Source organism: Spermophilus citellus (assembly GCF_964194105.1).
Source record: "Spermophilus citellus genome assembly, chromosome: 1".
Lineage (NCBI taxonomy): Eukaryota > Metazoa > Chordata > Mammalia > Rodentia > Sciuridae > Spermophilus > Spermophilus citellus.
Window position 1 is genome coordinate 244,381,824 of NC_138182.1, and position 24,500 is coordinate 244,406,323.

Here is a 24,500-nt window from a genome sequence, read left to right on the forward strand (position 1 = left end):
CTGAGAAGACAGACAAAGGGAGGTCAGCCCGACGTGGGGACTGCCCATCAACGATTTCTCACAGCGCCTCCGAGGTTGTAAATACGACAGGAGGTCGAGCCACTACTCCCAGGTGCCCTGGAGCCTCGAGCGCCCTCCGGACCGCACACCTGCGCGCGGGGCGCGCTCCTCCCAACGCCGACCCGGCTCCGCCGGAGGAGCGCACGGCCGCAGGGCCTTCTGGGAATCGTAGTCCGCGGCGTCCGAGCTTTGACAGAGGCCGCGGGCCCAGCGCGCACAGAACTCCATTGCCCGCCGGTCCCCGCGGCCCAAGCCATTGCCTCTTCCTGTTTGGGTGACTAATAGTTCGGCGGCCGCGAATTGCCAGGGTTTGGAAAAGGGTCTACGCCTTCCCGTCCAGTTGGCCTGCTCAGGTAGAGCACGTTTCTGGTCTTGCAAACAAATTATCCCCTCCGGAGGGTGGGCAGGGAGCCGACCGGAGGCGGCAGGGAGGGCTGAGCTTGTGCCGAAGCCGGCTGTCACCTGCAGTCGTTTTTTTGGTGTGGCGAGTCGGCACTGCAGCTTCTTGGGGGAGCCGCGAAGCCAAATCCCGGGCCGCGGAGGCTGCTCCCCGGAGGCTGCGCGCGCTCCTCGCCTCCTCACGGGCTGGAGAGCGGTAAAGTCTGGGAGCCCCCGGGAGAGGAAGCGGGCGTCTACTGAAGCCTTGGGGAAAAGGCAAGTGTTAAGTGGTAAGACAGATGAACATCTTGATCCCCAGGTGAGAGAAGGTGAGTTGGGGTTTTGCAGGAACCGAGTACCCTTCTCTTTTCAGAGTGGGGAATAGCTGGCGACAGGGTTTAAGGACGGAAACCCCTTTTCGCCTTGAGCTAGGACCACAGATGGCTTGGGGGGGCCATCGCTGGTAAGCGCTTCGCATGCTTGTCACGAGATTGACTGGTGCCAGTTGAGTATCCTGATAGTGGGTGGCTTGATATGTTAGCTAAGAATACTGGAGCTGGGAGAACATCTGGACAAGAGCATTCGCCTCACTTTACAAATGAGAAAACTGAGATTCCCCCTAGTTAGAGGAACCCATTCATCACCAGACAGCCAGTTAGCAGCCAACTTGACTAAAACCTCATTGTCATGAGCCGGACAGTGAGAACAGCAGATTTGCAAACTCTAAGGCGCACCCCTTCCTTTTTTCTTAATCTCTGGGGATCTTTTTGTGTCGTTACACTATTAAATAATTCAGTAGTAAGTTGTTTTTCTGTTTCATGATGCTGAAGATAGAACTTAGGGCCTCATGCATGCTAGGCAAGCCCTCTACCCCTGAGCCACACACTGAGTACACCCCCTCTTTTTTTTTTTTTTGAAACCAGGACCGCTTAACCACTGAGCCAGGTCCTCAGTCCTTTTTTATTTTTGAAACATCGTCTTGCTAAGTTGCTGAGGGGCTTCCTAAGTTACTGAGGCTGACCTCGAACTTGCAGTCCCCCTGGCTCAGCCTCCCTAGTCGCTGGGATTACAGTTGTGCACCACCAAGCCCAGCTTGCCTTTTTCTTTTTAATGCCTTTGTGGGACATGATATTGAATTGACATATACAGAATAATAGACAACTGCTCAGGGGAAAGGCTTTTATTTAAACTTTTCAGTAGTTCAAAGTAACCCTAAATACGTAACTTTAAGAAAAATTTCTGCCTTAAACAACTACAATTCTTCATATGAAGATAAAAGGTTGATAGCAAAGATAGCACCTATCGTTTCTATGCCTCTAAGAAAACAAAGTTTACCTTTCCTTTCCTATTTATGCCCTTTAGAGCTCTGAGAACAGTTAGAAAATCGTTTTTTCCCCTCATAATCTTAAGTACTGTCTATTGCAGTTACATACATAAAAATTGCTGTTAATTGTGATTTTTAAATTTATTTTATAATACCCTAAATATTTACAATAATGGGTAAAATTAGCACAGAAAGATAGGAATACCAACCTGAATTGCAAATTAAAATGATACTCTATAATATTTTTTTAGAAGAATAGGGCTGAATAGTATCTGAGAGGTAGAGCACTTGCCTAGCATGCTTAAGGTCCTGGATTCCATCCGAAAGAAAGAGAGAGAGAGAGAGAGAGAGAGAGAGAGAGAAAGAAAGAAAGAAAAAAAGATATAATGCCATTAAAGTTTTTAAAAAGGATTAAGAGGTTAAAATTTTCTTCCAGGCCTGTATTTCTGTTAAGGCATATGTGTTTTCTTCTGTATAAATCCATAATTGAAAGATCAGTGGCAAATTTATCTAACTCCCTTCCTCTGTCACTGAGCTACAACCCCAACCCCTCTCTATGTCTTTTTGAAGAAGATAAGTTCTTCATTAAAGGACCAACATTTTAAATAACATTTCAAGTTATCACATTTATCTGGTAAACCATTGATTTCTTATTGGGACCTATCTCACTTGGTTCATACTGCTCTAAGAAATACCTCAAATTTAATATTTTATAAATAGCAAGTTTATATTTAACAGTTCTTGGAGCATGAAGTCAAGATCAAGGTACAGTCAGATTCAATGTTTGGTGAGAGCCTTCTAAAATGATGCCTTCTTGGTATATTTCTCTCCCTTCTACCACGGAACACATATGTATTCCGGAAGACTAAATTTTTAGCCTTTGAGAAAGAACATATAAATAATTGTGTGATGGGTCCATAGTTAAATTTGTTGGTATTCTATTGCAAATTGATACATGTGTGTCCCATGTTAGAAGGGATAGAAAGGTAAAAAGGGGCCTACCTAGTTCCCTTTGGCCCTTTTATAATTTAGTCATCTCATCTCCTTTTTTTTTTTTTTTTTTTTTGAGACAAGGGGTCCCTTCCTGTTGTCCTATTGTCCAGGCTAGCTTCAAACTCCTGGACTCAAATGATTCTTCCGTCTCAACCTTCCAAATAGGTGGGACAACAGGTCTGTGACACTGTGCCTGGCTGGTCCCTCCTCTTCTTCTTCCTCTTCCTCTTTCTCTTCCTCTTCTTCTTCTTGGTCGTACTGGGGATTAAATTCAGGGGCGCTTAACCACTGAACCATGTCCCCAGTCCTCTTTTGTATTTTACTTAGAGACAAGGTCTCAGTGAGTTGCTTAGCGCCTCACTAAGTTCCTGAGGCTGGCTTTGAACTTGCAATTCTCCTGCCTCAGCCTCCCAAGCCCCTGGGATTACAAGCATGCACCACAGTGCCTGGCTCAGGCCCCATTTCTTAACACCATAACATTGGCAATTAAGTTCCATTATGAATATTGGAGGGAATACAAATATACAAACCATAGTAGGACTCCATTTTAAACCAATCTTAAACAATTAGGAACTCCTTATTGGTTGACTTAGCTTTGACTTAATAGTCTCACATCTGTGACTTTGTTTTAAAGCTAAAATATTGAATGAAATATTGAAGTGAATATGTCTGTTTATGACAACTTGCATATTTACCAAAAATCATAGCAATGTTATATCTATGGCAAATAAATACTGGAAGAATATTTAGCATTTTAGTTAATCGTTGATAGACTTTTCTGCATTATCATCTATATAATAATATCTAAGGAACTCTAATTCACCTCTCAACCAAATTCATCTTACTCCAAAATATTTTATAGTTCTCATCAAGACATTTAAAAAAGGCATGAAATTCCTTTTAAACAACATTCTAGGGAAATCTGACATTCAGGCTAATTGAGGCAGCTGAAAATTACCAGTTTCCTTTCAAGTTCATCATATTTACTTGAAAATTATTAAATATTCGATTAAAAGGCACCAGGAACTTTGGACTCCTCAAATTACTTAAATTGCTAAGATATTGTCAGTTTTCTGCTTCCTTGAAATAAATAATTTTACTATGGCACAAAATTTCAGGCTTGTTCAAAACAAATATTCATATATTAATAAGCTGGAACCTTTATTTTAATTCTTGATTATTATTTTTTGGTAAGGCTGACTGAAATTCCAGGATCTTTCTAAATTTCTCTTTCCTGTTTTCCTAGCATTCACTCTGTAGTTAAAATATAATCTTCAGGAGTTAAAAGGATCTAGTCTCTCTAAACTCAGTCACATTCTCATATTAAATTATGTGGCAGAGTATATTGGTTACAAAGTAAATTTTGAAGAGTAGCCATCTATTTCTACAGTTGTTTAAGCAGGTATCTTTTTGCTACTCTACTTGGCTATTGTCCTTTTCCTGTTTCACTGCCACTAGAAGCGTTGTTGCTGCCTAAAGAATACCTAACCTTGAGACAAAAAAGTCTGCAATAGGAAATAGATTCATCTAAACTAGTTGACTTCAAGAAAACAAATTTTATTGTGTTCAAATTGCTGTCTGGATACCCAGGCATGCATTTTCAATCATCCTAGTCCCAGCTGTGTTTTAAATAATTTAAGACTATTTGCCATTTTGTATATTATTGTCCTTTTTTTTATTTGTTGTTCTTTTTTTTAAGATATAACAGTAGACTGAATTTTTTTGTGTGTGTGAACACAGTATCTTTATTTATTTATTTTTATGTGGTACTGAGGATAGAACCCAGTGCACACATGTGAGATAAGTGTTCTACCACTGAGCTACAGCCCCAGCCCCTTATTGCTCTTTTTTACTTACAGATAGATTTGTTTTTTAAAAAAGAAGAAGGAAAATAGAAAAAGAAAGAACTGATTTATAGATGTTTCTTTTGTCTTTTAGGTAATCTTATTCTTTCTTGAGGCATATATCAAGTAGAAAAAACATTTGGGATCAGATCAGAGTGACTTGTTTTAATCTCAAACTTTATTAGCTAAGTGATTTTAGGACAAATTTCTTCTCTGACCTTCAATTTCTTTTCTTTCTTTGTCTGTTTTCAATATGAAGATGAAACTTATTTCCCAAATTCTAATGATTAATTGGAATTAAACAATACCAGGTAAGCCATTAGGCCAGGAGGAGGCATTCAATAAGTAAAATTTATTTCTATCTTTCCATCTCCCACTGCCTTTCCATCGATTTGTTTTTTTTTTCCTTGAATTTTCCTCTAATATGGTACCATTTTCTTCTTCAGAAATAAATTATTTTCCTTTAGTATTCTTCTGTTTGTGGCAGTTCATTCATTTTATGATGGTCAACTATTTAATTTTTTTTTCTTTTTTTTTAGTTGTAGAGGGACACAATATCTTTATTTAATTTTTTTTTCTTTTTTATGTGCTGCTGAGGATTGAACACAGGGCCTCACCAGTGCGAGGCAAGCGCTCTACCACTGAGCCACAACCCCAGCCCCCATTTAATTTTTTTTTTTTTTACCTTGCTGAGTTACTAAGGGTATGAAGGTATGTTAGCTGATTTTATTCAGACCTGAAGTAAGCCAATGCAGATTTCATTTATAGGTACTTTTGAAGAGCCAAACTCATAATGAAAATGATAGCTTTTTAAAATATATATATATTCACTGTGTATGAGGCACCTTGCATGTATTATCGCATTTAAATATCAAACCCAGTAAGACTCATAATTTTATTATCCTCCAAACTGGTGAATCTTAAGGAATTTAAATAAATTGTCCAAAGTGATAGTTGGCAAACGCAGAGCCAAGAGTAAGATTCAGGCACTACTTAATAAGTTTAATCATTGTGTATAATATAAACAAATCTTTCTGAAGGTTTTTTTTTTTTTTTTGTAAGCAATTGGGGGTTAAGGAATAATATGGTTCTTTCTCTAGCATTTTTTTTTCTTTTTTTTTTTAATGGTTCTGGGGATTGAACCCACGGCCTTGCACATGCCAGGCAAGCATTCTGCCAGTGAGCTACACCCCCAGCCCTCTAGCATTTTTTAGCAACTTAATATATAGGTTGTTTTCCTCCTTGCAAAATAGAGTTACATTAGGCTTAGTTTTATTAAGTTCAGAAATAATAATAACAAGCTCTGATACAGAGTAGTATTTGCCATGGTTCTAAATGTTTATACATATGAACTTAGAGATATAAAAATTTTTTTATGTATTTTAGCCAGACATGGTGATATATGCTTGTAGTCCCTGCTACTTGGGGGAAGCTGAGGCAAGAGGATCACTTGAGCCTAGGAGTTTAAAACCAACCTGCATATTACTAATTTTTGACTCCAAAAGCTAGGTCCCTTTTCTCTCTTGGAATTGTGGAACCAATAGCAAGACAAAGCACTCACTGAGTAGTGAAGAAGACCTTTATTCTTGGCCAAGAATAGAAGTGGGAGATAAACTCCTATACCAACTTCCTGTCCATTCGGTATTGGGAGTGTATAGATTTAGGGAGAAAAATGAGGGGGAGGGAGAAGCCAATAAAAGGGAGGGCTTATTTATGTCTTTTCTGGGACTAGGCAAAGAGTTTCCAGGAATTCAGACACCACTTCATTTTGTTTCTTTATGATTCTTTCTGGTTTGGGTCATGGCAACTATCAACTATCATGAGGGGGTGGGGGATTGTCATTTAGCTTGCAGATGAAATGAAGTTAGAGATTGACTGGCTGTAGCTTTGGCAGCGCTTAGATCTAACAAGTTTTAGCTAGCCTACCTGAAGAGGACTTCTGGCCTTTGGCCTCCTCTCCTCAAAGATAAGCAAGATTAGGGCAAGGTAAAAGTTTAGCTAGGTCCACCTAGGCAGCACAAGATTTGGAAATTCAGGCAGGCTCACTTGGGTAGCTTAGGAAGACCTTATCTCAAAAAAAAAAAAAAAAAAAGTTGATTTTCAGGATTAAGTTATTCCCAAGTTCCTTGTATTATCCTTATATTATTCTTCTGCCACTGAGGATCAAACCCAGGGCCTCATGCATACTAGGCAAGTGCTCTACCAGCTATACCTTCAGCCCCTCTATTGTTTTGAAATATTACTTTCATAAGGTACTGCTTTCACATTTTTCTTTAACATTTGTTTGTCACCAATAAGACTAAGTTAAATAAGGGTTTTTACTAGTTTAAATATCAAGCAATAAAGTAGAAAGGGGAAAGAAACAGAGAAAGAAAAACAGTGTACATTATTACTGGCTTCTGAATCTCAAAATCAATGGCAGATTAACATTTGCATAACTGTTCATTATTGAAGAATTTTTCACTTAAAAAAAAAAAAAAGGGGTAGATCTCAGGTGGGGCATGTGGATGTGACCTAGTGGTAGAGTGCCTGTTTAGTACTAGTACACCTGAGGCTCTGGGTTCCATCTGCAGAAGTACAAAAAAAGAGGAAAAAGAGAGACCTTAAGAGGCTATGTATGTTAAAAACCAAGTATTTTCATTTGGTATTTGAGAATCATAATAATATGCCTAGACATTTATTTTCTTGCAAACTGGTAAATGTAGTATGCTAATTCTCTGACAACCCAGTGAGATGGGTGTTATTAATAATCATCTCAAATAATTAATAACTAATAATTAATTAAACTGATTCAATAATTAATGCCAGATTATACAGGTAAATACAGGATTTCTGATTCAAAAATTTTATTTCTACTATAAATGTGACATTTGGAAAATTAGGATAAGTTGACATAATTATCCATTCAACAAGTACAACAACAATGAAACTAATTTTTAAGTGGTCTGGGCAGTGACAAACAGAAGAAAGTGAAACGCAAAGAGAAAGAACAGGATAGATAGTGCAGCATATGGGGCAAACAGTGCAGGTTCTGGACAAAGATTGCCTCAGTTTGATTCTAACACTTTGATTAGTTGCTTCTCTTCTCTTGGCCTTATATTCTTATCTATAAAATGAATATTATAATAGTAACTTACAAAGTGAGGAATAAAGGTATGGCATTTGTCTTGGTTTTGATGGAGGGAGTAAGCCCAGAGCCTTGCACATGCTAGGCCAATGGTCTACCACTGAGCTAAATCTTACTCAGTTTTCTCTGCATTTTTTATTATGAAATATATATACAAAAAAGTGCATAAAGGTATGTGTGTGTATAGTGGAGGGGGAATTTAGGGAGAGAGAGAGAAAATAGAAGAGAATTATTATAAAGCAAAAAGCCGTGTATCTAGAATCAAGTTAAAGAAATGAAATGCTGCCATTTCCATATAAGGCCCCCTAATCACAATCTCCTATTTTCCCCCGAGAGTAAGTTCTCTCAGCCTCAGAATTATCATTTTTTTTTGGAAGGAGATTGTCCTATGCATTGTAGGATGTTTAGCATCATCCCTGATTTCTGCCCTTTGGGTGCCAGTGCACTCCCACCAAATGTGACAAATAGTTGGATGAGGTCATATTCCTTATTACATCTATCCACAATTCTTTACTTGCTGTCTGGAATATAGACTATAGGGAGAGAAGAGTAGAAGCAGGGAGCTCCTTTAAAAGCAGTTGTAGTAACTTGGTAAGTAATGATAGTGGTCAAATGCTGGATATATTTGAAGGAAAAACCAATAAGTTTGTTAATGGATTGAATGCAGACTGAGAAACAGAAGTGCTGTATGATTCCAAGAACTTTAGCCTAAGCAACTAGGAAAAGATTCCAACAACTAAAATGAGGAAAACAATGGGTGGGGTAATTTTGGAAGAAGAAAATAAATTTTTAGACATGTTAGTTTTGAGTTGTATACTACATCCAGGTAAAGATGTTGAGTAGCCAGTTTACTATGTAAGTCTGATATTCAGGAGAAATATTTAGGCTAGAAATATTAACATGGAAGTTGTCATTGCCTATGTCAATAGAACTTTCTACAATGATGAAAATGTTTTATTTCTACATTGTCTAATATTGTCTAATATGGTAGCTAGAAGTGGCTATTGAGTACCTCAAATGTAACTATTATGACTGAGGTACTAAATTTTTAACTTTATTTAATTTTACATAATTTAAATTTAGTCATGTGATTAGTAGATACCTTATTGGGCAACACAAACAGTGGTATTAAAACCATGAGACTGGGTAAAATTATGAAGAGATTGAGAGTAGATGGAAAAGACTGAATCTTGGAATTTTGCAACTTCAAAGAGATCTAAGAGATGAGGAACAAACAGTAAAGGAGACAAGAGAAGTAGGAGGGACCTGTGAGATAGGTAGAAAACCTAGATGCCTAGTGAATCTCTTTGATCATGGAGATGGAGAGTGATCCCTGTAAGCAAATATTTCTGGTAGGTCAATTTTTACAGACTAAGAAATGACCATTGAGTCATTTATCAATATGGGGTCATCGGTGATCCAGAAAAACAACTTCTGTGTAGTGATAGGAAAGATAGACATGTTAGCATACATTTGAGAAAGAATTAGAGGATCTTACTTATCTTGGGCTTTCTTTTTTTCTCATCTATTTTAATTTTCACATTTCTTGCTTTTTAAAAATATTTTTTATCAGAGCTTTATAATTATATATAGTACTTGGGTTCATCCCAACAAACTCATACATGCAAGGAAATTGATTTCAGTTCATGATCCCTTCTTTTTCTTCCATTTTCCTTCCCCTCTTCCATTCTTCTTCCTCTATTCTACTAGACTTCCTTTTGCTCATCTATTATTTTATATTTGATTGTTTTATATTTGATTGGTTCTTTGTGTCCTCCCTTCACTCTTTTCCTTATTTTAGTCTAGCTTCCGTATATGAGAGAAAATATGCTGTCTTTAAGTTTCTGATAAGTTGGCTTATTTCACTTAGCATGATATTCTCCATTTCCATCATTTACCAGTAAATGATAGTTTTCTTCTTCTTCTTTTTCTTTCTTTTTTTTTCTGAGTAGAACTTCTCTGTGTATGTATATGTATGTATGTATGTGTATATGTGTGTGTGTGTGTGTGTGTGTGTGTGTGTGTGTGTGTGTGTGTATATATATATATATATATATATATATCACAATTTCTTAATGTGTTCATCTGTTGACAGGCATCTAGATTGATCCCATAATTTAGTATTGTGAATTGTGCTGCTATAAACATTGAGGTGGCTATATGCCAAATTTAGGTCTTTTGGGAAAATACGAAGGAGTGGGATAACTGGATCATATGGGTGGTTTCACCCCTAGTTTTTTGAGGAATTTCTGTACTGCTTTCCAAAGCAACAATATACAAGTATATCTTTTCCCCCACAACTTTGCCAGCATTTATTATCTTTCATAGTCTTGATCATTGCCATTCTGACTGGAGTGGGAGGAAATTTTAGTTTAGTTTTGGTTTGCATTTCCCTTATTGCTAGAGATGTTGAACATTTTTTTATATATTTATTGTCCTTTTGTGTTTCTTTTATTGAGATGCTGTTTTTCTTTTGCCCATTTACTAATTAGGTTGTGTTGGGGGGTTTGAGTTCTTTGTATATTCTGGAAATTAATCCCCTATCAGAGGAGTAGCTGGCCAAGGTTTTCTCCCATTCTGTAGGCTCTCTCACTCATCATTTCCTTTTCTGTGCAGAAGCTTTTTAGTTTAATGGCATCCCAATTAATAATTCTTTCTTGCATTTTGGGGGATCTTGTTAAGGTGACTTGCCAGCATCTATATGGTGGAGTGTTGACCCTGTGTTTTCTTCTAGCAGTTGTAAAGTTTCTGGTCTAATTCCCAAGTCTTTGATCCATTTTGATTTGAGTTTTGTACAGGGTGAGAAATAGGGGTTCTAATTTCATTTCTCAGGAGAAAAATTTAGGCTAGAAATACTAACGTAGAAGTTGTCATTGCCTATATGACAATAGAACTTTCTACAATGATGGAATGATTTGTTTATGTTGAACTAGATTTGCATAACTAGATAGAGTTATCTAGTTTTCCCAGCATCATTTGTTAAAAAGACTGTCTTTTCTCCATAATATATTTTTGGCACCTTTGTCAAATGTCAGACAGCTGTAGGTATGTGGAATTGTCAGGGTGTCTTCTGGTCTATTCCATTGGTCTTTTTGTCTATTTTGATGTCAATACCATGCTGTTTTGGTTACTACAGCTCTATAGTATAATTTCAGATCAGGCATTGTGATGCTTCCTGCTTTTCTTTTTTTTTGCTTAGTATTGCTTTGGCAACTCTGAATCTCTTATTCTTAAAAGTGAATTTTTAATACCTTTATTTTATTTATTTATTTTATGTGGTGCTGAATTTAAGAAGTGTTTTTTTCTAATTCTGTGCAGACTATTAATGGTATTTCTATGGGGAATTGCATTGGTGGTATGGCTATTTTGACAATATTGATTTTTCCTATCTAAGAACATGAAATGTATTTCCATCTTCTAAGGTCTTCTTCAGTTTCTTTCTTCCGTGTTCCATAGTTTTCGTTTTAAAGCTCTTTTGTCTCCTTGGTTATATTTAATTTCTAAGATGGTGGGGTTTGTTGTTGTTGTTTTTATTTGTAGATGGATACAATACCTTTATTTTATTTATTTATTTGTATGTGGTGCTGAGGATTGAACACAGGGCCTCACACATGTCAGGCGAGCCCTCTACCACTGAGCGACAACCTCAACCATGTTTTTTTGTTTTTTTATTTTAGTTTTTTTTGTTGTTGTTTAGGTTATTGTGAATAGGATGGTTTTCCTGATTTCTTACTCAGCTGAACTATTTTTGGAATATAGAAAAGCTATTGGCTTATGCATGTTGATCTTGTATCCTACTACTTTGCTAACCTCATTTATTAGCTCTAAAGGTCTTCTGGTGGAGTTTTTTTTTGTCTTCCAGGATCATATTATCAGCAAACAGAAGTAGTTTCACTTTTCCTATTTGTATCCCTTTGATTTCTTTTTCTTGCCTGATCACTCTGGCTAATGTTTCAAGGACTATATTGAATAGGAGTGGTGAGAGTGGATGGCCTTGTCTTCTTCCTGATTTTAGAGGAAATACTTTTTCCTCCATTTAGTATGATGTTGATTTGGGGTTTGTCAAAAATGGCCTTTATGATGTTAAATCTCTTCAATTCCTAGCTTCTACATCATTTTTGACATGAAAGGGTATTGAATTTTATCAAAGGCCTTTTCTGCATCTGTTGGGATGATCATGTGATTTTTGTCCTTAATTCTGCTTAAATGGTGAATTACACTTTTTGATTTGTTTATGTTGAACCAGATTTGCATCCCTGGAATGAAACCCACTTCATCATGGTGTATTATCTTTTTTTTTTTTTTTTTTTTTTTGGTACTGGGGATTGAACCCAGGGGCACTTAACCACTGGATCATGTCCTCAGCCCTTTTTTTGTATTTTATTTAGATATAGGGTCTCACTGAGTTGCTAAGTACCTCACTAAGTTGCTGAGGCTGGCTTTGAGCTCTCAATCCTCCTGCCTCAGTCTTCCGAGTCATGGAATTACAGGTGTGCACCACCATGCCCAGCCTTTTTTTTAGTTGTAGTTGGACACAATACCTTTATTTTATTTATTTATTTTATGTGGTGCTGAGGATCGAACCCAGTGCCTTGCACATGGTAGGTCAGCGTTCTACTGCTGAGCCACAACCCAAGTCCCTGTATTATCTTTTTGATGTGGTTTTGAATATTTGCTAATATTTTATTAAGGATCTTTGCATCTGTGTTCAGGGATAATGGTTTGTAGTATTCTTTCCTTAGTGTGTCTTTGTCTAGTTTTGGTATCAGGGTTACACTGGCTTCATAAAATGTATTTGGGAGTGTTTCTTCTCTTTCAATTTCATGGAATGAAGACTGGTGTTCTCTATAAATGTCTAGTAGATCTCATCTGAGAATCTTTCAAGTGCTGGGCTTTTTTTTTTTTTAAGTATTCTTTTAGTTGTAGTTGGACATAATACCTTCATTTTATTTATTTATGTGGTACTAAGGGGCTGAACCACAATCCCAGCCCCAGGGTTTTTCTTTTTTGGAAGGCTTTTGACTTCTGTTTCAATTTAATTATGTGATATTGGTCTATTTAGGTTTTCTATATCTTCCTGCTTCAATTTGGGCAGGTCATATGTATCTAGAAATTTGTTGATGTTTTCTAGATTTCCCAGCTTATTGGAGTATACATTTTCAAAATAGGTTCTGATAATCCTCTGAATTTCAGAAGGGTTTGTGGTGATATCTCCTTTTTCATTTCTGATCTTGTTGATTTGGGTCTTCTCATTTTCTTTTGGGTAGTTTGGCTAAGGATTTGTCAATCTTATTTATCTTTTCAAAGGACCAACTCTTTGCTGCATTGATTGTGTTTTCTTATTCTCAATTTCATTGATTTTGGTTCTGATCTTAATTATTTTCTGTTTTCTACTAGTTTGGGGGTTAGTGTGTTCTTTTTCTAAGGCCTTGAGCTGGAGCATAAACATTTATTTGGGATCTCTCTAATTTTTAATGTAGACACTCAGTGCTATAAATTTTCCTCTTAGAACTGGTTTCTTGCTGTCCAGAGATTTTGATATGTTCTATTTCTGTTCTCATTCACTTATAAGAATTTCTTGATTTCTGTTCTCATTTCTTCTTTGATCCATTCTTCAATCTCCATGTGTTTAATCACCATATGTTTATGTGGTTTCTATTATTTTTCTTGCTGTTGATTTCTAGCTTTATTCCATTATGATCTGATAGGATACATGGGATTATATCAGTTTTTTTTGTATTTGCTAAGATTTACTTTGTGGCATAGCATATGATCTATTTTGGGAAAAGTTACATGCATAGTTGAGAAGAACATAAATTTAGCTATTTTGGGAGTGGGGTATTTTACAGACATCCATTAGGTCCATTTATTTGTGGTGTTATTGGGATTGGAGATATCTTTGTTGATTTTATGCTTTTATGACCTTTTTATTGGTGACAAGGGTATATTGAAACCATCTAGTAGTATTGCGCCACAGTCTATGTGGGATGTAATGTCATGGAGAATTTTTTCCTAATAATTGGTTGTGTTGACGTTTAGGCCATAAATGTTTACTATTGTTTTATCTTCTTGTTGGATTGTTCCCTTTACAAGGATATAGTGGCCTTCTTGTTCTCTTCTGATTACTTTTGGCTTGAAATCTGCCTTATTCAATATGAGACTAGCTATTTCTGATTGTTTTCTTATACCATATGCATGAATATTTTTGTCATCCTTTTAACTTCAGCTTGTGGATGTCTTTTCCTATAAGATGTGTCTCTTGTAAACAGCACATAGTTGGATCTTATTTTTTGACTCATTCTGCTAATCTATGTCTTTTAATTAGGAAGTTGAGACCATTAACATTCAGCATTAGTATGCATATGTGTTTGTGGTTTCCTGCCATTTTTTTTTTTTTTTGCTATATTTTAACCTGTCTTGATTCTCATTTAATGGATTATTCTTCTATTGAACTCTTTGGACTTTGGGAATTGTTTTTTAGTTCTACTTTGTGCAGTTTATCTTTGAGTAGTCTTTGTAGTGCTGGCTTGGTGCTCATGAATTCTTTTAGTTTATTCTTGTTGTGGAAAGGTTTTATTTGCCCCTCAAATTTGAAACTGAGCTTTGCTCCTATAGTAACTTTGGCTGGCAGTTGTTCCCTTTTAGGGCTTGGAATATCTCATTTCGGGTCCTCCTTGATTTTAAAGTCTGAGCTGAGAAATCACAAGTGAGCCTTTTTAATTTGCCCCTAAATGTGACCTGATGCTTTTGTCTTGCAGCTTTTACTATTCTTTATTTTCTTTCTTTTTTTTGTTTTAATATTTATTTTTTAGGTGTAGATGGACACAACACAATGCGTTTATTTTTATGTGGTGCTGAGGATCGAACCTGGGTCCCGCCCGTGCTAGGCGAGCACTCCACTGCTGAGCCACAATCCTAGCCCCTCTTTCTTTATTTTCTACGTTAGGCATTTTGATTATATCTTGGCAAGCTTCTCACTTGAGCCTCTTGGATGTGTATCTCATTTCTCATATGTGAAAAAAGTTTTCTTTAATTATATCATTTAAAATGTTCTTTATGTCTTTAGTTTGTATCTCGATCTTCTCTTTTATCCCAATGATTCTCAGGTGTGGTCTTTTAGTGTTTTCCCAGATTTCTTGTATATTCTGGTCATGTTCTATAATTTCTTTTCCTTTATTGCACTCTGTGTACCTAAAATCACATGCCCTGTCTTCAGAGCCTGAAGTTCTGTATTCAAGAACTGAGATTCTATTTTCTACACATTCTAATCTGTTAGTGATGCCTTCACTTGAGTTTTTAATTTGATTGATTGAGTCTTTTCATTTTTAGAAATTCTGCTTGGTTTCTTTTCACTATTTCTATTTCTTTATTAAAGTGGTCTTTCATCTCCTTTAATTTGCTATCTTAACTCCTTCCTTTGATTTTCTTTTAGTTCATTGAACACTTTAATAATGAATTTTTAAGTAATTTTCTCTGGGCTTGTGTCCACCTCACTATCAGTGGGATTCTTTGTTGGAGCATTGTGAATTTTGGGGGGGAGATCGTTTGTTTCCTCATGTTTTCAGAGGTCTGGGCTTGTGACAGTTGAGGTGGATTTCTCTCTCTCTCTCTCTCTCTCTCTCTCTCTCTCTCTCTCGTAATTATCTCATTTGTTCTTGGACTTATCATACATCAAAACAGGAGGTAGGACCTGAGGTCCCTCTCTGATTGTCCCTCCTTGGGTCCTGGTTTTTGGTTTGGGGCTTTTGTCTCCTCACTTCTTTGAGTTGAAGTAATGTCAGGGAATGTTTAGTCTAGCAGTAGAGTCTCTGATCTGTGAACTTTTAGTGTTCCTCTAGGTTCCTAGCATCTGGTAGAATAGGGTGAAATAAACAAGAATAATAACCTTGCAAATAAGATACAGTGTTGCTGGGTGTAGTTGGTGCACACCTGTAATCCCAGCGGCTCAGCAGGCTGAGATAGGAGGACTGTGATTTCAAAGCAAAAGTGAGGCACTAAGCAACTCAGTGAGACCCTGTCTCTAAATAAAGTACAAAATAGGTTTGGGAATGTGGATCAGTGGTCGATTGCCCCGAGTTCAATCCCCGGTACCCCCCCACCCCCCCAAAAAAAAGACATATTGTTAAAGTAAATACCCAGTTCCTACTATGACATCTTCAACAATAATAAACAGGAATGGTGGTTCAGCAATTGACAACAGTAAAAACAATAACAATGACAAGAACTGGCTTTAAAGCAGTTCAACAGGTGTCAAATATATCATCCACAGCAGTAATGATAGTATCAGTGTGAGGGGTGGTGGAGGAATTATATAATCCAGTTCGTTCTGAAATATGGTAAAAATACAGTTAATTAGTTGCAAAGCAATGTGTTAGAAGTTTGAAAAGAGTTTACAGTTTCAAAAAGTGAACAGAGACTACAGAAGAGATATAGAGGGTGATGTTTGTACAAAAGGAGAAAAAATAGAAGAAGCAAAGTATTGAGAGAGAGGGAGAGAGTACAATAGAATTTGGCTGTTAGTAGGAGAAAGAAAAACGAGAGAAATAAATAAATGAAAATAATACAAAACCAAATTAAAATATGAAATAAAAAACAAACCAACCAACCTGAACCTGCAAAAGACAGTTCTAGGAAAAAATAATTACATTTTTAAAATGTTAAAAATGAGAGAAAAAGAAACAAGTATATGTATATATGTCCCTGAACCAATCAGCAGCACAACAAGAATTCACACACATGTGCACACACAAAGAAAGAATAATAAAATAAATTTAAAAATTAATGAAGAATAAAGGAACTGTCTCCATGTAGGTGGTCAAAACTGTCTTTCTTTCCAGTTCTTCTTGAGTTATGTACTGATAGAGCAAGAGGTGAGGATTGTGAACCCCTTCCTGTTTTTATGTTGCTGTGTGAGCTGCCAGTTGGATTGGCTTAACATTGAAGCCTTTTGGTACAAGGTTTAGCCTCCCTTCTCACCAGTATAAATTGGGATAAATGAGGAAGTACTGTCAGTTGCCATTTTGTCCATTCAGACCAGTTTGATGCACTCCCAGGGTACAGCTTCTGCAGAGTTTTGTGAGGGCAGTTCCAGGTGGGCTTTAGGTCTGACCTAAACTCAGGGGCTTTGTTGGGTGGTACTGGCTTTGGAGAGATTAAATCTACCCAGCTGTAGAGCTTGACAGTAGCCCATCTCTGATGTGCATCTGGTTCTTATTACCCTACCAAGAAAACCAATTGTGAGGCAAGGAGGCCAGGCCAATCCTCTACTCTCTGCTGCCGAGAAGCACCACTTCAAAAAGGAGAAGCTAGTTGGCCTCCCCTTTGCCCTTCCAACTTGAATCTCTCTGGGTACAGTCTACTCAGCAACTGTTTCACTCACAGTCCGCCAGCACAGCCTAGGCTACAGGCTAGGTGCCTGCCAGGATATTGTGGTTATGTTTGTTGTTGTTTCTGATCTCCAGGGCTCCTGCCTAGCTCTCCAAGATGAGTTGAGATACAGAGTGCACTTTTCAAGCACAGGTACACAGTGCAGCTAGGTGGCATTTTTTAATCTCAGGTTTTTCTGTACCAAAACTGTGTTCCTCCTTCCTCTGCAGTGAATTTGCACCACAGCGCCTGGTCAGCTCCAATATATTCTTTTTTCTTTGTTTATTGTACCAAGCTGAGTCCTAAGCTACTTTAAGAGACCAATGTTGAGTTTTAGTGAAGTCCTTTTTTTTTTTTTTTTTAATCACTTCCCTGAGAAGCTGTGCACCTGCTGCTTTGGTCCATGGTGTGGTTGGAATGCAGCTTTCCTCTACTCTGCCATCTTTTTGTCCCCTCTCCTTTCTTGCTTTTAGATAAAATGTTTTAATCATTTTCTTTTTCCCTTTTACTAGATTTTGTTAAATACTGTTATGTCATCTTAATAGTTACCTTAAAGTTACAACATATATTCTACCAATATGGAATTGATCTAGACAATACAAGGATCTTAAAACACTTTAATTCTAAGAACTTAACCTCACTTTTTATTTACTTTGATCTATAATTTTAATTCTTTTTTTCTAACCCTATAAATAGTTTATTATTTCTCTCAGATTTATTAAACTGCTTGAATCTGCTGATTGGTTTCTTATGAATTCTGGAAAGTTCTCATCCATTATCTCTTCAAGTATTACCTTTTATCATTTTTTTTCTTTTTGATTCTCCAATAATGTGCTTGTTAGACCTAATCATTCTCTCTTTCATATACACTAACTTCCAAATTTTTGGCCTTTTTTTCTCTGTCCCATTCTAGAGAGCTGCTGCTGCTTTTTTTTTTTTTTTTTTCCTACAGAGTTTCTTGTGACTTATCTTCCAATTCATTAATTTTCTCTTCCAACTTTTAAACCTAACCATTGAGGGTTAAATTTTGACTATTTTTTCAAAATAAGGTTAAGACACTTTTGGAAAATTATTGTGTAAGCTCTCTCTCATCCAGCGAAGAGGTCCACAGAACAGGGTAGAGAAGAGTGTGGCTGCAGAGTTGCTAATCAAGACCTCCAGAGACTGAGCAAGAAGCAGGTTTGATTTTATTTTAGGCAGATTATAGGCAGCCACCAATACACTTTCTTGCTAACTGTCCTTGCAGTGACCAATCAAGGAGTGGGCTGTGGAGCAAGCACGGGGACTGCAACACATGGCCTCACACCCTGGGCTGTGCCTATGGGTAAGCGGTCTCCTGCTCCCGCACCTAGCATGAGGCAAGTGGCCTGCCACTCAGACGCCCTTAAGGTATGCCATGTATGCAATACTGCATGCCCTTGTCCCCACAAATTTCTACTTTTTCTTTTCTTTATTTAAACATAGAAAGCATAAATATTTTATAATCTTGTTCTGATAATTCTATAATTAAAGTCCTTGTGGATCTGTTTCTGCTGTTGTTTCTTCAGGTTCTCATTGCTAGCACTTTATTTCCTACATAATTTGGGGAGGGACGACTACCAGGGATTGAACTCAGGGACCCTCAACCACTGAGCCACATCCTCAGCCCTATTTTGTATTTTATTTAAAGGCAAGGTCTCACTGAGTTGCTTAGTGCCTCACTTTTGCTGAGGCTGGCTTTGAACTCCCCAGACAGGAGGCTGTTTCAGCCTACCCAACCACTGGGATTACAGGCATATGCCACTGCGCCCAGCACTAGGTTATTTATTTTATTTTTTTTTAAAGAGAGAGTGAGAGAGGAGAGAGAGAGAGAGAGAGAGAGAGAGAGAGAGAGAGAGAGAGAGAGAGAGAGAATTTTTAATATTTATTTTTTAGTTCTCGGCGGACACAACATCTTTGTTGGTATGTGGTGCTGAGGATCGAACCCGGGCCGCACGCATGCCAGTCGAGCGCGCTACCGCTTGAGCCACATCCCCAGCCCACTAGGTTATTTTTGACTATGTATTATTCATTATCCTGAAAAGATTGTTAACAGGATTTCTTTAAGGCCTACAATGAAGGTGTATCCTCACAGGAAAGATTTACATTGGTTTCTGACAGTTACCTAAAAGTGCTACCAAGTAGGTTAACTTTAAATTGTATTCATAGCTTTAAGTGTACCTTGATACTTTGCAAATTGGCATGAGCAGTAGCATATGGTAACAAATTGTTATAATAGCTCCCCCTCCACAAATACTTGCATACACTCATTGTTAAGAAACTTGGCAAGTCCCTTGTGAAGAAGTAAATTACTTTCTTGGTAACTCCAACTCTAATAAGCTCTTATTATAAACATTCCTTACTTGGAATGAAACCTAAGCTAGTAAAGCTCTACTATAATTATTCCTTACTTTAAATGAAATCTGGACTTGTCTTCTGTTTCTCTGATACTTCTTAAGGCTTTGTAAACATCAACTCAAATTATCTTGGGATAGTAAATACTCCTAGGGCAGCAACAATTTTTTTGAGTCATTTACACCTCTAGGTTCCTTAACTCACCAACAAATGATCTGATTTTCCTATTGTTAGTGCTTTCAAAAATTACAGAAAAAAATTCTTTTTTTTAATTTATAGTGAGTCTAAATAATCTAATCTGTTTTATTCTTGGAAATGGAGTATCCTACTTACTTTTTTTTTTAAATTGACCTGTGAAGTAAGAAGTAACTACATTTCAGTCTCTGATAAATATTTCAGGCATATAATTCATTACAATATCTTTAGCATCGAAGTGCAATAACTGAAGGCCTATAGTTCCAGCTGCTCTGGAGACTGAGACAGGAGGATCCTAAATTTGAGGCCAGCCTGGGCAATTTTGCAAGACCTCATCTCAAAAAAGAAAAAGAAAAAAAGATAGCAGATTCCTCTACTTTTCCATTTTTTCTCTATGCAAATGTATTACTTATGAAAATGAAATGTTTTTGAAATTAAACTAAACTGCTATCTTTTCCTGTTTATGTAGGGCTTCCCTAGTGCTTAGAATCTGAGAAAAATGGCAAATATGGATAATGATTCTAGACATCTTCTCAACTCTGAAGTAAATCATGAAATAAATCCTGGACCTATGAATATCCAGTTTGAGTCATCAGATCTAAGATCTAAAAGGTAAGAGTTTAAAATAATTTTTTCATATTAGAGTTTTTAATGACTAAAATATAACAAATTATAATCAAGTGTATATGAATTTGATTATAAGATACCTAATTTCTTACAGGATTTGTATGTATGTTTTCTGGGAGTGTGACTATTATCTCCTCATACATAAATAAAAATAAAAATAATTTATTTTTTATTTTTTTTATTTTTTTTGACTTAACTCAACATTTCTGTTGGGGAAAAGAAGGATTGGAGTAAGTTTTACAAAGTAAGATGTATATCCCAGGTGCTAGAGATAGAACAGTAAAAGTAATGGAAGCAGACTTTACCTTCACTGAACTAAAATGTCTGCAGATAATTTAAGATAATTTTGAGTTTAAATTTTATTTCAGTTTATATCTGGAAAACCCAGAAGAATCTTCTTTTTTTATATTTATTTTTTAGTTGTAGTTGGGCACAATATCTTAATTATTTATTTATTTTTTTATGTGGTGCTGAAGATCAAACCCAGGGCCTTGCCTGTGCTAGGTGAGCATTCTACCACTGAGCCACAACCCCAGCCCCACCCCAAGAAGAATCTTCTAAAATATATATAGTAAGAGAATTCAATAAAGTAGTTGCTTACAAAATAGGCAAAAATGAATAAACTAATGAGAAAATGTAATGGAAGAAAAGAGAAAATACATTGAAATAATCTTAACAAGAATGTGCAAAATTATGAGAGGAACTTTAAAATGATGCTCCTGAGGGATGTAAGATAATATTGAGTGTATTTCATGAAATTCAAGATACTACTGATTATAAATTGCATTTTAAAAAATATAACACTAAGAAAACTGCTGCCAGTAGCTCTGATGCAGTAATCTTTTAGGACTTAAAATTTTGTTTTATATTTATGGAAAGAACTCTTAGACATAGTTGGTATTTTATCATTTTATCTCATGTAGTTATAAAAACAAAAATACAAAGTGTATCTGTTAAGATATTACTTACACATCACATTTAGAATCTGATTCTTCTGAATCACTTTTTGACTTGGAATCATCAAAATTGGTGTTTTCTTCCCCCCTCACAGAATTGTTCTTTATGCAAGGAGAGCCTTGATTATGTCACATTTCTTGATTTTCTTCCAAATTACTTAGGACACTGGTTTTGCATTTTCCTAATCTTACCAGAAGATGTCACAAGAGCTTTTCTAACAACATGATTCACGTTTCTTCCTCCAATGGTCCTTAAATGGTTTGATGACTGAAATGACCAGGGATGGCATTTATCTGTCATGCCATCAGGAATAGTTACTGTCATGTAGTCTGCTGACTAACTAATTAAAAATTGTTTTATATTATGAGATACATCCTTATTTATAAATGTTTGTGTATATTAGAATTAGTAAAATATGACATGATGAAAAGACAGATTCTACTCTCAGTGTAAAGGCTCTAAAATAAAGATGCCATGCTGTTTACATTTTAATCCATAAATTCAATGTGATTCCTCTTCCCAAATGCTAGCAGCCATTTCCAAAGTTTATATGAATCAGAAATTTCTCTTCTAAGCACTGATTCATAGTATCAGATGACACATGTATAAGGTAGTTTAGTGTAGTCTTTTTTATAGTAGCAGAGATTGAAAGTATCCAAAATGTCTTTTCTTACAGGACTCAATAAATTATGGCATATTCATACAATGGAATACTTTTATCCTATTAGGAGGTGGTTTTATTACATATCAAAATGGAATAAGACTTCAACTTTTTAAGTGAAAAAGGTACAGTGCAGAGCAATATGTATAGTATGCCTCCATTTGGGTAACAATAAATTAATACATTACATATAATACAACATGTATAAATAAAATCTGAGGAAATAAATAGAAAACTAAGAGTGATACCACCTTAGAGAGAAACCAAATGCTTGAGGTGGGGTCTTATGACAGATACTGTAGGTTGATACCCAGGAATTATTCATTGCCCCCTTCTCTTCCCTGTCAACAGAATCCTAATTTGGTTAAGAGCTGCAGTAATTACCAATATAGGAGATGGAGAACTGGTTTAAGCTAATCTTGATAATTTTGTTTCCGTTTTCTAATACTCAGTTTTTTAGTCTTGCATCTAGAGGTGGCAATGTTAAATTTATCTCAGGAGAAAATTATCATTGCCATTCATAGTGGCCATCAAAAAAGATAATGAGGCCTGGTGCACATGCCTGCAATCCCAGCGGCTTGGGAGGTGGAGGCAAGAGGATCCCGAGTTCAAAGCCAGCCTCAGCAATTTAGCGAGGCACTAAGCCACTCAGTGAAATCACCCTGTCTCTAATAAAATACAAAATAGGGCTAGGGATGTGGTTCAGTGGTTGAGTGCCCCTGAGTTCAATCCCTGGTACCAAAAAAAAAAAAAAAAGATAATGAAATTAATCTTGTGATTTGCACTTCTAACATCAGGGAATATAAACATTAATGTATGCTGACTCAGTGCTTAGGGTCTTCTTTAAACCTCTAAATTCTATGATAAATAATTGACTACTGTGACAATAGGACATAGGTCATTAATGTACATTCTATTACAATAAGTTGTCAAGAGTTCAAACAGTTCTCTGAAAATTTGGTTAACAGGGTAGATTAGATGGAAATATATTTTCTATAATGAAATTGAGGCCCCACCTCAATTTTCTATAAAGAAACTTGTCAAAATGAGAAGGCATCAACTATTTATGAACATAGCATAACTACCTAGGTAAGCATGTTTGTTTTATTTTGTTTTGTTTTGTTTTTGTAGTGCTGGGAATTGAACCCAGGGCCTTGAACATGCTAGGCAAGTAGATGAGCTACATTCCCTAACCCTAGGTAAACATGTTTTAAGGAAGGTAGATACACACAGGAACTTAATAATCCTGAGTGCTAATTTGCTTGTGAAATAATTTGCTTACAAAAACATAAACTATTTGATGAGAAAAAGAAATGTGAGTACCATAAAAAAATGTTTCTGTTAAAATATGGATTACTTTACTTTGGAAATATAAATAAAACCAGACACATTGAGGGGAAAGTATTTTTCATTAGAAGACCTAGTTTAGACAACTATTTATAAAACTTAGGTCATTTTAGAGTCGTCTTACTACTTGGGTATATATGAGTACCACCTGTATAATATAACTTGATGTTTCTTAAAAATCTATTTACTTTTTAAAATTAGGATTAATCTAGCTTATCACATATTTGTGAACTGATGGATCAGAAGGTTGTATATACCTTTTTCTAGTATGCATTGCAGCAAATACCAGCTAGCTAACATAACATTCATCCTTGTGCTCTCTAAAATCATCTTTCATATTACCATACTTCGGAAACTTTCTTGCTTGTCAAAGTACAGAAAACATTTGATACTTGTAGATTACTTAGCCTCACCGTAGCATGTGGTTTTCTATCTCTTCCACTAGGTGGCAATCAAAATTTTATATCTTCAACTATAAAGAATTTTAACAACTGCTATGGACTGCTGGATCTGCTTCTCATTTTGGTGAAACTGGGGTCTGACCTTAAGTGGAAGAAGGAGCTTGTCCTTCTAGAGGAATTACATAATCATTTGGGTCACTTGGGGAACGTTTTCACACTATGAAGGTTCACTTCTTACTCAGCATGGTTCCCTTCCTTCTTCAAATTTTTTACCTGGTTTAAGGTGTGGGATGAGTTATATGGTTGGAGATAGAAAGGAAGGTTTAAAAGTATCTCATGTGAATTTGATATCTTTCACTGGCAATTACCAGTCTAAGAAATTATTTTCCTACTTTTCCCAGACCACTGGTAACCAAAGATAGAACTGGTATTCAGGATTGCTTCATTTTCTACTGCTGCTCTGGGACCATGCCCTGGGGCAGTTGACCATTCCAGCCAGCCTACAAACAAATTGTGAAATGGTTAATTGGGTTTTGAGTTTTAGTCTTTTTAGTCTTCCTGTTTACTCTTTCCCCACTTTTCTCTGGGCCTAGAACTTTGCATTTCCTTTTCTGTATGCCCAATATTACCCAAGGCAGGTGTTTACTCAGGCGTAACCCTCTAGGAGTGCTTTGTATACCATACTTGTCTTCTGCCCCTTGTTCACCAGAGCTTATCTGCCCTGTTTTTCTAGGACTCTGTTGTCAGCTTAATGTTAGAATGCAAAACAATCTGATGTGTCAGAGACTTAGTCTATTACCTTCCTGTGGCTATTTGCATTCTAAAATAGAGAGTCCTGGATATATAA

The 24,500-nt window shown here is 36.4% G+C and overlaps 1 protein-coding gene across 5 annotated transcripts in view; it reads left to right on the top strand.

Moving 5' to 3' along the window:
- The first annotated feature begins 277 nt into the window (after positions 1-277).
- SLC38A9 (solute carrier family 38 member 9) overlaps positions 278-24,500 on the top strand; it is a 93,486-nt gene continuing 69,263 nt past the window's right edge. For 2 of the 5 annotated variants that reach the window (XR_014023731.1, XM_081307580.1), the window contains exons 1-2: positions 278-413; positions 20,130-20,272. Coding sequence is in view for 3 of the 5 variants with exons in the window: in XM_081307580.1 (XP_081163706.1) it covers positions 20,160-20,272 (113 nt within the window). In the remaining 2 variants the exon portion in view is untranslated. Of the gene's footprint in view, positions 414-606; positions 768-18,338; positions 18,482-20,129; positions 20,273-24,500 lie in introns of those variants that run through there. The other 3 variants (XM_081307581.1, XM_081307582.1, XM_081307583.1) reach the window with 3 other exon arrangements.